At 48.8% G+C, this 12,355-nt stretch overlaps 1 protein-coding gene across 4 annotated transcripts in view; it reads right to left on the reverse strand.

Annotated features, from left to right (window-relative positions):
• The window catches only part of HIP1 (huntingtin interacting protein 1), a 204,382-nt gene that overhangs the window by 11,980 nt on the left and 180,047 nt on the right, over positions 1 to 12,355 (reverse strand). For all 4 annotated transcript variants that reach the window (XM_050783625.1, XM_050783624.1, XM_050783627.1 and 1 more), the window contains 8 exons: positions 9,953 to 10,054; positions 9,271 to 9,414; positions 8,678 to 8,813; positions 7,210 to 7,296; positions 6,909 to 7,016; positions 6,240 to 6,376; positions 1,226 to 1,336; positions 95 to 153 (listed from right to left, as the gene is read on the reverse strand). In XM_050783625.1, coding sequence (XP_050639582.1) covers positions 95 to 153; positions 1,226 to 1,336; positions 6,240 to 6,376; positions 6,909 to 7,016; positions 7,210 to 7,296; positions 8,678 to 8,813; positions 9,271 to 9,414; positions 9,953 to 10,054 — 884 coding nt within the window. The remainder of the gene's footprint in view (positions 1 to 94; positions 154 to 1,225; positions 1,337 to 6,239; positions 6,377 to 6,908; positions 7,017 to 7,209; positions 7,297 to 8,677; positions 8,814 to 9,270; positions 9,415 to 9,952; positions 10,055 to 12,355) is intronic.

The raw sequence follows: 12,355 nt of genomic DNA on the forward strand, positions 1-12,355 counted from the left end.
CTCCTCTAATTCCATAATAAGTACACAAAGTATTGCCCGATGCCAGGAAGATGGATCCTGCTCCCCTAGGTCCCACCGTGCCGCTCAGACCAACCTTTCATTCACCTCCAGTTTGACTCCTGTATCTCCTGCTCGGGATTTGCTGAGCATCTCCTGTTAAAAAGAAGCATAGTTTCTAAACGTGCCTTGAATATTAAGGACCCACTAATGTCCTACTATACTTTCAGTCCAATATCGTGTGGTAGCTGAGAAACCTGAATCTGGAGGTCCCTAAGTCCCTGCCCACATCCTTGGGAGAGTCAGAAAAAGAATCCAGACTCTAATCTATTCAGGGGGAGTGCAGCTGTAGCGGGCTGGCTCTATGATCTGTGTCTTTTTTTTTTTTGAGACGGAGTCTCACTTTGTCACCCAGGCTGGAGTGCAGCGGCGTGATCTCAGCTCACCGCAACCTCTGCCTCCTGGGTTTAAGTGATTCTCCTGCCTCATCTTCCCAAGTACCTGGGATTATAGGCACCCGCCACCATGCCCAGCAAATTTTTGTATTTTTAGTAGAGACCGGGTTTCACCACGTTGTCCAGGCTTGTCTCAAACTCCTGACCTCATGATCTGCCCGCCTCGGCCTCCCAAAGTGCTGGGAATACAGGTGTGAGCCACCGTGCCTGGCCAGAACCCAGGATGTTCTGAAACCAAAGTATCTGACTCTTGAGGAAACCAATCACCTTCTCTCATGAGGACTTTCTCATTTTCTATCACTCAGAAAAACTAGTGAGTTCAGATTTTGGTCTCTCTCTCTCTCTCTCTTTTTTTTCTTAACAATTTAAAAACATTTTTAGAGACAGGGTCTCACTCTCTCACCCAGGCTAGAGTGCAGTGGTGCAATCATGGCTCACTGTAGCCTCCAATTCCTGGGCTCATGTGATCCTCCTACAGCCTCTGGAGTAGCAAGGACTACAAGCATGCACCACCACGTCCAGCTAATTATTTTACTTTTTGTAGACATGGGGTCTTGCCATGATGCACAGGCTGGTCTCAAACTCCTGGACTCAAGTGATCCTCCCAAGGTGCTAGGATTACAGGCATGAGCCACTGTGCCTGGCAAATTCTGGTTTCTGTCTTAGGGGGTCGCCATGGCCTTAATGAACGACTATGACATGTCTAATGAGCAGTGTTGCAGAAGGGCAGCTGCAAAGGCATCGTTTCAGGAGATCCTGCAGGAACCTCCTACCTCTATTCTGGCCGTGGCGGTTTCAATAGCAGCTGAAGTGGCCGCCATCTCCTTGTCCACCAGGTCCCCCAGCTCTTCCTGCTTGATGTCCAGGCCCCTGGGCAGGAGCTCCTGTGAACACATCACAAAAGCTGAACTGACCCTGGGGCCTCCTCCCTCTTCTCCTCTGCCATCTGTAACCCTTACAAGATGGCAGAGGGAGGAGGCCACCCAGCCAACACCTTCTGCAAGCCACGGGGGTTGTTGGGGGGTCTTTCGCAGACCCCATCTGGTTCTCTCTGTGACACGAACTCTGGAACCTCATGCTCCTCCTCACTCAGGATCCACCTCTTTCCAGAATGCCATCGCTGCCTCCCCCTGCAAGGTCATTCCGCCACCACTAAGACCCCAGCCCCTTAGTTGTGCAGTGTCAATTGTACTAGCTACACAGGAGGTGTTTTTACAATTCGTTCTTTTGCTTTTTCTTTTTGAGACAGAGATCTCCCTCTGTTGCCCAGGCTGGAGTACAGTGGCGCAATTTCGGCACAATGCAATCTCCGCCTCTCGGGTTCAAGCAATTCTCCTGCCTCAGCCTCCCAAGTAGCTGGGATTGCAGGTTTGCACCACCACGCTCGGCTAATTTTTATATTTTTAGTAGAGACGGGTTTCACTATTTTGCCCAGGCTGGTCTTGAACTTCCAACCTCAGGTAATCCTCCTGCCTCGGCCTCCCAAACTGCTGGTATTACAGGTGTGAGCCATCACGCCTGGCCCTAATTTTTTATTTTTTTGAGACAAAGTCTTGCTCTGTCACCAGAGATGGAGTGCAGTGGCTTGATCATAGCTCACTGCAGCCTCCACCTCCCATGCTCAAGCAATCCTCCCACCTCTACCACCACAGTAGCTGGGAGTACAGGGGTGCACCACCAAGCCAAGCTAATTTTTTTTTTTTTAACAGAGATGGGGTCTTACTATGTTGTCCAGGCTGGTCTCGAATTCTTGGGCTCAAGTGATCCTCCCGTCTTGGCTTCCCAGTGTGCTGGGATTGAGTTACTGCACCTGGCCTACAACTTTTTCAAATACAGATGATATCTCCCACTTTGACCCTGACTTAACTTTGCTTCCACAGCGACCATATGAGGCAGGTATTATTCCTACTGTGTAGATAGGAAGCCAGGGATCAGAGGTAGAATGTCTTGACCACAGTTATGCTAGCAAATGGCAGGGCAGGGATTTGAACTAAGGTCTAACTAATAGCAACGCCCACGATTTTTAAAACATGTTGTGTTATACATACTAAGGTATAAAATATATATGAATGGTTCAAAGGATAAGAATAAAGACGCATGTTATCCACCACCCAACTTAAAACTTAAGGAATGCTATAAGAAACATCAATACCTTTGGAATCTTATTTGTACTTGTATGCGCCCTGATTCTATCTCCCTTCCTCCCTGCCTTCTACCCCAAGAGATACAGAATTCAAGAGAGTGGTTGTCATGTATTATTTTATTTTTATTTTTTTAAATATAGCCTGTTGCCCAGGCTAGAGTGCAGTGGTGTGATCATAGCTCACTGCAGCCTCCCACTCCTGGGCTCAAGTGATCCTCCTGTCTCAGCCTCCTGAGTAGCTGGGACAACAGGCACACATCACTAGGCTCTGCTAACTTAAACTTTTTTGTAGAATCAGAGTCTTACTTTGTAACCCAGTCTGTATCAAACTCCTGGCCTCAAGTGATCCTCCCACTCCGGCCTCCCAAAGTGCTGGGACTTTCAGACACGTGCCACTATGCCTGGCCTGTCTTATTATTATTATTTTTTAATGCCATATAGCTGCATCCCTAAACAATATATTGTTAAGTTTGAATGTTTGAGTCTTTATATAAAAGGAATCATACTGTATATATTTTTCCATGACTTGATTTTTCACTCAGCATTCTATGTGTGAGATTCATCCTATAACCTAGTAGTTCTGATTCTACATATATACTTTAGAGCAACTGACATGTGTGCATGTATGATCATAGGGGCAAATTAATAACAACCCAAACTGGAAATAACCCAAATGTCTATCACCAAGAGAACAGACAGATGAATTAAGCGATATTCACGCAATAGATATGAGACAGCAGTGAAAATGAATGTATCTTCTTGGATTAATCTCACAGAATGTGGAGTGAAAAAGCAAGTTGTAGAAGAATATATACAGTAGGATTCCATTTACCTGTAGTCTATAACATGTGAAACTAATTCATTATTTAGGGAGGCAAAGATGAAGACAATCATTTTTCTTTCTTTTTTTTTTTTTTTGAGACAGAGTCTCACTCTGTTGCTCAGGCTGGAGTACAGTGGTGCAATCTCGGCTCACTGCAGCCTCCGCCTCCTGGGCTCAAGGGATTACCCTGCCTCAGCCTCTCAAGTAGCTGGGATTACAGGTGTGTGCTGGGATTACAAAATGAGCCACCACACCTGGCTAATTTTGTATTTTTAGTAGAGATCGGGTTTCACTATGTCAGTCAGGCTGGTCTCGAACTCCTGGCCTCAAGTGATCCGTCCACCTCAGCCTCCCAAAGTGCTGGGATTACAGGTGTGAGCCACCATGACTGGCCCTGATCTTTTCATTTTTATTTTTTCTTTTTAGAGACAGGGTCTTACTCTGTCACCCAGGCTGGAGTACAGTGGTGCTCCAGTACATGGTTCTGGTACATGGTTCTGGTACATGTTTGGTACATGGTTCTGGTACATGGTTCTGGTACATGGTTCTGGTACATGTTTGGTACATGTCTGGTACATGGTTCTGGTACATGTTTGGTACATGTCTGGTACATGGTTCTGGTACATGGTTCTGGTACATGTTTGGTACATGTCTGGTACATGGTTCTGGTACATGTTTGGTACATGTCTGGTACATGGTTCTGGTACATGGCTCCAGTACATGGTTCCAGTACATGAGTACATGGTTCACTGCAGTCTTGAGCTCCTAGGCTTAGGTGATCCTCCTGCCTCAGCCTCCTGAGTAGCTGGGACCACAAGTGCTCACCATCACACCTGGCCAATTTTTAAATTTGTTGTAGAGACAGGGCCCCACTAAGTTGCCCAAGTTGGTCTCAAATTCTTGGCCTCAATTGCTCCTGGCTGGACGTGGTCTTTTTATTATCTTCTTCTGGAACTCCAATTAGACATTCTATCCTCATGACTTTTATTTTTTATTTATTTATTTTTTGAGTAGAGTTTCGCTCTTGTTGCCCAGGCTGGAGTGCAAAAGCACGATCTCAGCTCACTGCAACCTCCGCCTCCCGGGTTCAAGTGATTCTCCTGCCTCAGCCTCCTAAGTAGCTAGGATTACAGGTGCCCACCATCACGCCTGGCTAATGTTTTGTATTTTTAGTAGAGATGGGGTTTTGCCATGTTGGCCAGGCTGCTCTCGAACTCAGCTGATCCACCTGTCTCGGCCTCCCAAAATGCTGGGATTACAGGTGTGAGGCACCGTGCCTGGCCCTATCCTCGTATCTTAACCGATATACTCCAATTCATAACATTGGGGGAAAAAATGGAAAAAAATGGTACTGCATAGAAACGGTTTTCTTATTTTTCTTTCCCATAGAGTCCATGTCTTTTCTGTCCCTATATACATTTAACCCAATTTCTGGTATACAGGACATATTGACTACTTATTTATAGCAGAGGCAGGGTCTTGCTCTGTTGCCCAGGCTGGAGTGCAGTGGCACAATCATAGCTCAGTGTGGCCTCCAACTCCTGGGCTCAAGCGATCCTCCTGCCTCAGCCTCCCGAGTAGCTGGGACTACAGGTGCGTGACATCACGCCTGTCTAATTTTTTAAAAAATTTTATTTTGTAGAGATAGGGTCTCACTATGTTGCCTAGGCTGATCTTGAACTCCTGGCCTCAAGTGATCCTCCTGCCTCGGCCTCCCAAAGTGCAGGGATTACAGGTGTGAGCCACCGTGCTCGGCCACTACATCTTTAGTAAATGAATAAATACAGTGTTATGTCCATTTTGGGTATTACCTGGCCATCTAGATAAAAATCCTCAGAGACAGGGGAGCTGCCTATACTTCTTCGATATTGCCTAGTGTAATGATGAGAACACAGCAGATTCTCAGCTAACAGCCAGTGAATTAAATATAGCTGGAAAGTCCTTCAGGAGGTTTTCTCTTTTTAAATTATTTTTTATTTTTTATTTTGAAACAGACAGGGTCTCATTTTGTTGCCCAGGCCTGTCTCAAACTTCTGGGCTCAAGTGACCCTATTTTTTTTTTTTTTTTTGAGATGGATCTCGCTCTTATGCCCAGGCTGGAGTGCAATGGCGTGATCTCGGCTCACTGCAACCTCCACCTCCCCGGTTCAAGCAATTCTCCTGCCTTGGCCTCCCAAGTACCTGGGATTACAGACATGCGCCACCACACTGGGCTAATCTTTGTATTTTTAGAAGACACAGGGTTTTACCCTGTTGGCCAGGCTCGTCTCCAACTCCTGATCTCAAGTGATCTGCCTGCCTCAGCCTCCCAAAGTGCTGGGATTACAGGCATAAGTCACTGCACCTGGCCAGATTTTCCAATTTTATTTTTATTTATTTATTTTTTTGAGACGGAGTCTCTCTCTGTCGCCCAGGCTGGAGTGCGGTGACTGGATCTCAGCTCACTGCAAGCTCCGCCTCCCAGGTTCACGTCATTCTCCTGCCTCAGCCTCCCGAGTAGCTGGGACTACAGGCGCCCGCCACCTCGCCTGGCTAGTTTTTTTTTGTGTGTATTTTTTAGTAGAGACGGGGTTTCACCGTGTTAGCCAGGATGGTCTCAATCTCCTGACCTCGTGATCCACCCGTCTCGGCCTCCCAAATTACTGGGATTACAGGCTTGAGCCACCGTGCCCGGCCTGGATTTTCCAATTTTAACAATCTCTTTCTAGAATCAAGTTGTAAGTGCAGAAAGAACTAGCTCAGAACATCACTGATTCCCTGGCCATTCACCAGCATGCACACCCAGAATAACAACGCTCCTCAGTGATACTACTGCAAGTACCTCGCCGATGGCCTTGATCTTGCTCAGGCAGTTCCTCATGGCTGTGCTGTCAGCATTCTCAAGGGTTCCCTCTTCCTCCAGGGCGGCCAGGTAGGCGAGGGTTTCCCTGCCGTACTGCTTACAGGCCTCGGTCAGTGCTGGAGATACAAGGCAATAGACACCTTTTTTTTTTTTCTTTTGAGACAGAGTATCGCTCTTGTTGCTCAGGCTGGAGTGCGCTGGTGCAATCTCGGCTCATGGCAAACTCCGCCTCCTGAGTTCAAGCGATTCTCCTGCCTCAGCCTCCCGAGTAGCTGGGATTACAGGTGCACCACTGTGCCCGGCTAATTTTTGTATTTTTAGTAGAGACGGGGTTTTGCCATGTTGGCCAGGCTGGTCTCGAACTCCTGACCTCAGGTGATCTGCCTGCCTCGTCCTCCTAAAGTATTACAGTGATTACAGGCGTGAACCATTGCACCCGGCCAGTCATTTTTGTATTTTTAGTAGAGACAGGGTTTCGTCATGTTGGCCAGGCTGTTCTTGAACTCCCGACCTCAAGTGATCCGCCTGCCTCAGCCTCCCAAAGTGCTGGGGTTACAAGCATGAGCCACTGCACCCGGCCCAACAGAGACTTTTAAAGGCCCCCAGCTCCCCTGGTCCATGAACAGCCCCTTATGCCCTGGTACTCACAGTCGGCAGGCTCAGGTGGGGCTCTGAGGCTGGTGCTGGCACCATGAGAAATGGCGTCGCTGGTCAAGTGGGCCAGCAGGGTTATGGAATGGAGAAGTCCACTGATGTCTGCCAGGATTGGAAAGGAAGTTTCTCAGGTCTGGTTGATGGTGTCACTTTCATACCCTTTCCTCCCCTATTTTATGAGTTGTCTACACGCCTTTCTTGATGCAGAGGAACCTGTCACCATTTCTGCATTCAGATGCTTCTCAACCCTGTCCAGCTGTCACTAATGACAGAGACTATCCTTGGCCATTCTTACCTTCCGGGCAGGCCAGATACTGGCTCCAGCTTTTCTCCAGTTGTTCAATGCAGCTGGAAATGGACGTGACTGTGGAGAGGAGGTGATCTGTGAGAGGGAACACAGGGTAAGGTCACAGCAAGTTCTCATAGCTGGCTTCATCCTCGTTAATTAAGCACTGAATAGAGGAGCTTACCTAGTGGGTAAGCTTCCTGCCTAGACGTGAAGTTCATGAGTAATCACCTCTTGACTCAGACCATAGTTTTTTCCTTAGAGAAACACAGAATTGTCTGCTCCTGGTGGATGTTTTATCAGTGTGACCCACTGTCTAAAGCAGTGGCTATCGGCCAGGCGCGGTGGCTCATGCCTGTAATCCCAGCACTTCGGGAGGCCGAGGCGGGCAGATCACAAGGTCAGGAGATCGAGACCATCCTGGCTAACACGGTGAAACCCCATCTCTACTAAAAGTACAAAAAATTGGCCGGGCGCGGTGGCTCAAGCCTGTAATCCCAGCACTTTGGGAGGCCGAGACGGGTGGATCACGAGGTCAGGAGATCGAGACCATCCTGGCTAACATGGTGAAACCCCGTCTCTACTAAAAAATAACAAAAAACTAGCCGGGCGATGTGGCGGACGCCTGTAGTCCCAGCTACTCGGGAGGCTGAGGCAGGAGAATGGCGTGAACCCGGGAGGCGGAGCTTGCAGTGAGCTGAGATCTGGCCACTGCACTCCAGCCTGGGCGACAGAGCAAGACTCCGTCTTAAAAAAAAAAAAAAAAAAAAGTACAAAAAATTAGCCAGGCGTGATGGCTCGTGCCTGTAGTCCCAGCTACTTGGGAGGCTGAGGCAGGAGAATGGCGTGAACCCAGGAGGCAGAGCTTGCAGTGAGCCAAGATCGCGTCACTGCACTCCAGCCTGGGCAACAGTGCATGGCTCTGTCTCAAAGAAAAAAAAAAAAAAAAAAAAGCAGTGGCTATCACACCTGGGGGCTTTAGAAAATACTACTGCTGGGCCTGGTGCGGTGGCTCACACCTGTAATCCCAGCACTTTGGGAGGCCAAGGTGGATGGATAGCCTGAGCCCAGGTCTTCAAGACCAGTCTGAGCAACAAACCCCAACCAAAAACTAGCTGGGCGTGGTGTTGCGTGCCTATAGTCCCAGCTACTTGGGAGACTGAGTGGGGAGGATTGTGTGAGCCCAGGAAGTGGAGGTTGCAGTGACCCACCGCACTGCACTCCAGCCTGGGCAACAGGGTAAGACCCTATCTCAAAAAGAAAAAAAAAAAAAAAAAGAAAATACTAGTGTACAGGTTCTAATGCACAGAGTTTCCAAATGTAACTGATCTAGGATGGGGCCTGAGCACCCGTAAGCTAATGCTGACATGCTGTGGGGCTGAGAGCCCCTGAGCTAAGTCTCACATGAGATTCACCATCAATAGAGGGTCAGGCTGTAAGCACCTGGCCCCTGCCAGCCGGGCAGTTGCAAGTGTACCTGCAGACCCAGCGCAGCTGATGAGAGGAGGTTCTTCAAGCTGGTTCAGGGCGTCTTGTATCACCTGCTCCGCAGCCTTCCTGGACCCCACCAGAAGCATTTTTCGTTGGTCTTTGGCAAGCTGGCACATAGATTCCTAAAAACGGTCCGGGGAGGTGAGAGTCTGCCCTAGACTCCATCATGAACCTGAGCAGCATGACCTGGCTGGGGCTCCTAGCATCTTAGCTCAAGTCATGGCCAATGAGGTCCAAGCCAGTAAGCCTGAGACAGAGAAAGGCGCTTTAGCTGTGTGCACGGGGTGTGTGGCCGCCTACGGAGGCTGTGCGGAGGGATCACTGCACCCCGTTCTCATGGCTGGGAGGGAATGCCAAACTTCCCTTCTGATACAAAAAAGACAGCACTCTGCTTTCCCTCATGCGCTCTGCAGGCAGTGCAGGGCCTGCTGGCATCACACCTACAGAATGTCTGCACAATTGGGCCAAGGCCCCAAACTCCTTCTCAGCAGCCCTGGGGTCCTCCTGGCCTCCGTGCATGCGCAGAGGCCCTCAGTGGGAGTTCACAGGCGCTTGCTTGTGTCTGTGTCTGTGACTTGCCTCTGTGCTGGCCAGTTTGAGCTGAGTGTCCTGCAGTTCTCTCCGAAGAGCGGATAATTCCTCGTCTCTATGAGCTGCGCCGCTCACCAGGCTGTCCCGCTCCTTCTCTAGCTCGGCGATCTGGGCTGCCCAGTTTGCTTCTGACTGCAAAGGTGACCACAAGGAAAGAGGGAGACACTGGTTGAGTTAAACAGTCCCTATTTCTCAGAGGTCCAACCCATCACCTGGCTACAAGGACTGGGAAAGTGATAGCTCTTTAATCTGCCACTCTGATTCCCTCTCGCACTGATTATAGCTGGGGCTGACTTGGCAGGTTAAGGATGGTGGATGACAGCAATGCCAAAGCCAGGGGTGGGGCAAGAAAGGAGGCCGGGTGTGGAGGCTCATGCCTGTAGTCCCAGCACTTTAGGAGGCCGAGGTGAGAGGATCACTTGAGCCCTGGAGTTTGAGACCAGCCTGGGCAACACAGTGAAACCTTGTTTTTACCAAAGAAAATACAAAAATTATCTGGGCGTAGTGGCTTGTGCCTGTAGTCTCAGTTACTTCGGGGGAGCTAAGTGGGGAGAATCACCTGAGCCCAGGGAGGTGGAGGCTGCAGCGAGCTGAGATCACACTACTGCATTCCAGCCTGGGTGACAGAAGAAGACCCCATCTCAATAAAAAAGAGAAAGGCGGTATTTACCTGGGCAGAAGTTTCCAGGCTGCCTTGGAGAACCTGAAGCTCCCGTTGGCTTGTGGCGAGTTCTTGCTTCAAGCTCTCTAGAACTTCCAGCTGTTCTTGAGTCTGAAAGAGAAGAAAAACAGAGGGACTCTGATCTGGGTGGTAGTGACAAAGAATATAAAAACGTAAACATGTCCCAAGCGATCAATAAGAGATCTGTAAACTCTACTGTATGTAAGTTACACCACCCAAAAAAGTGCAGGGTGTGGGAGGAGGAGGCGAGACCCCAGAGTGTACTGAAAATGTGGAATGTCAAGGAAGGAATTTTTATTATTTATTTATTTATTTATTTATTTATTTATTTTTGAGACAGAGTCTCACTCTTGTCGCCCAGGCTGGAGTACAGTGGTGCAATCTCGGCTCACTGCAACGTTTACCTCCCAGGTTCAAGCAATTCCCATGCCTCACACTCCCGAGTAGCTGGGACTACAGGCGCCCGCCACCCTGCCTGGCTAATCTTTATATTTTTGGTAGAGACGGGGTTTCACCATGTTGGCTAGGCTGGTCTCGAACCCCTGACCTCAGGCGATCCTCCAGCCTTGGCTTCCCAAGGTGCTTGGATTACAAGTGTGAGCCACTGTGCCTGGCCTCCAGGAAGGAATTTTAGAAACATTTCCCAAATGTCATGCTTAAGTCCATAATACTAAAGGCAAACTGGGTCTTAAATTCAGGCATCCCAACAGCTGGTATATGGCTGAACTACAGCACCTCGCCATTCCCAGATGACTCTCTTTCTTTGATTTCTTGATGGTGTTTGTCAAAGAGTGGGTTGTGACTCCTTAGTAAGAATTCACAGCTAACATTTAAAAAAATGGATTAAATAGAACAGAAAATAGCCAAATGAATTCACGTAGTAAGGATAAGTATTGCTTGGTGAAACTTACTTGTATTTCCATGAGATAGATGTAGTTTTTTATGTGGGGTCACAGAAAAGTGTGAAAGTCACTCCTCTAAATCTAGGACATTTGGTTTGATCTGTCCCATATCTCTAACTCCACCTCTAAGCCTCCAATCTGCCTGTCGGTCCTGCCCCAACACAGTGGTGTTCTCTGTTTTTTTTTGAGATGGAGTCCCACTCTGTTGTCCAGGCTGGAGCACAGTGACATGATCTCAGCTCATGCAACCTCCGCATCCTGGGTTCAAGCAATTCTCCTGCCTCAGACTCTCAAGTAGCTGGACTACAGCCATGAGCCACCATGCCCGGCTGATTTTCTTGTATTTTTAGTAGAGATGGGGTTTCACCATGTTGGTCAGGCTGGTCTTGAACTCCCGACCTGAGGTGATCTGCCCGCCTCAGCCTCCCAAAGTGCTGGGATTACAGGTGTGAACCATTGTGCCTGCCTCTTTTTTTTTTTTTTTTTCTAATAGAGACAGGTCTCACTCTATCGTCCAGGCTGGGGTGCAGAGGGGCAATCATAGCTCACTGAAGCCTCAATCTCAAACTGGGCTCAAGCAATTTTCCCACCTCAGCTTCCCAAGTAGCTAGGATTGCAGGCATAGATGCTACTACACCTGGCTAATTTTTACTTTTTTTTTTTTTTGTCTTGCTCTGTTGCCCAGGCTGAAGTGCAGTGGCACGATCACAGCTCACTACAGTGTCAAACTCCTGGGCTCAAGCAATCCTCCTGCATTGGCATCCCAAGTAGTTGGAACTACAGGCATGCATTACCATGCCCAGCTAATTTCTTAATTTTTTTTTTTTTTTTTTAAGATGGAGTCTTACTGTCACCAGGCTGGAGTGCAGTGGCATGATCTCTGCTCACTGCAACCTCTGCCGCCTGGGTTCAAGTGATTCTCCTGCCTCAGCCTCCCAAGTAGCTGAGACTACAGGCGCCCGCTACCATGCCCAGCTACTTTTGTGTATTTTTAGTAGAGACGGGGTTTCACCATGTTGGCCAGGAGAGTCTCGATCTCTTGACCTCATGATCCACCCGCCTCGGCCTCCCAAAGTGCTAGGATTACAGGCATGAGCCACTGCGCCCGGCCAATGTCTTAATTTTTTGTAGACACAATGTCTCACTTTGTTGCCCAGACTAACCTGGAACTCCTGGCCTCAAATCATCCTCCCGCAAGCTGGGATTCCAGGTGGGAACCACTGTGCCCAGCCTGTTCTCAAGTTTTTGTAAATAATGCTCATCCTGCCGGGCGTGGTGGCTCACACCTATAATCCCAGCACTTTGGGAGGCCGAGGCGGGTGGATCACAAAGTCAGGAGTTCGAGACCAGCCTGGCCAATATGGTGAAACCCCCTCTCTACTAAAAATACAAAAATTAGCCAGGCGTGGTGGTGGGCGCCTGTAGTCCCAGATACTCGGGAGGCTGAGGCAGGAGAATCGCTTGAACCCGAGAGGTGGAGGTTGCAGTG

This window comes from Macaca thibetana, chromosome 3, assembly GCF_024542745.1.
Source record: "Macaca thibetana thibetana isolate TM-01 chromosome 3, ASM2454274v1, whole genome shotgun sequence".
Classification (NCBI taxonomy): domain Eukaryota; kingdom Metazoa; phylum Chordata; class Mammalia; order Primates; family Cercopithecidae; genus Macaca; species Macaca thibetana.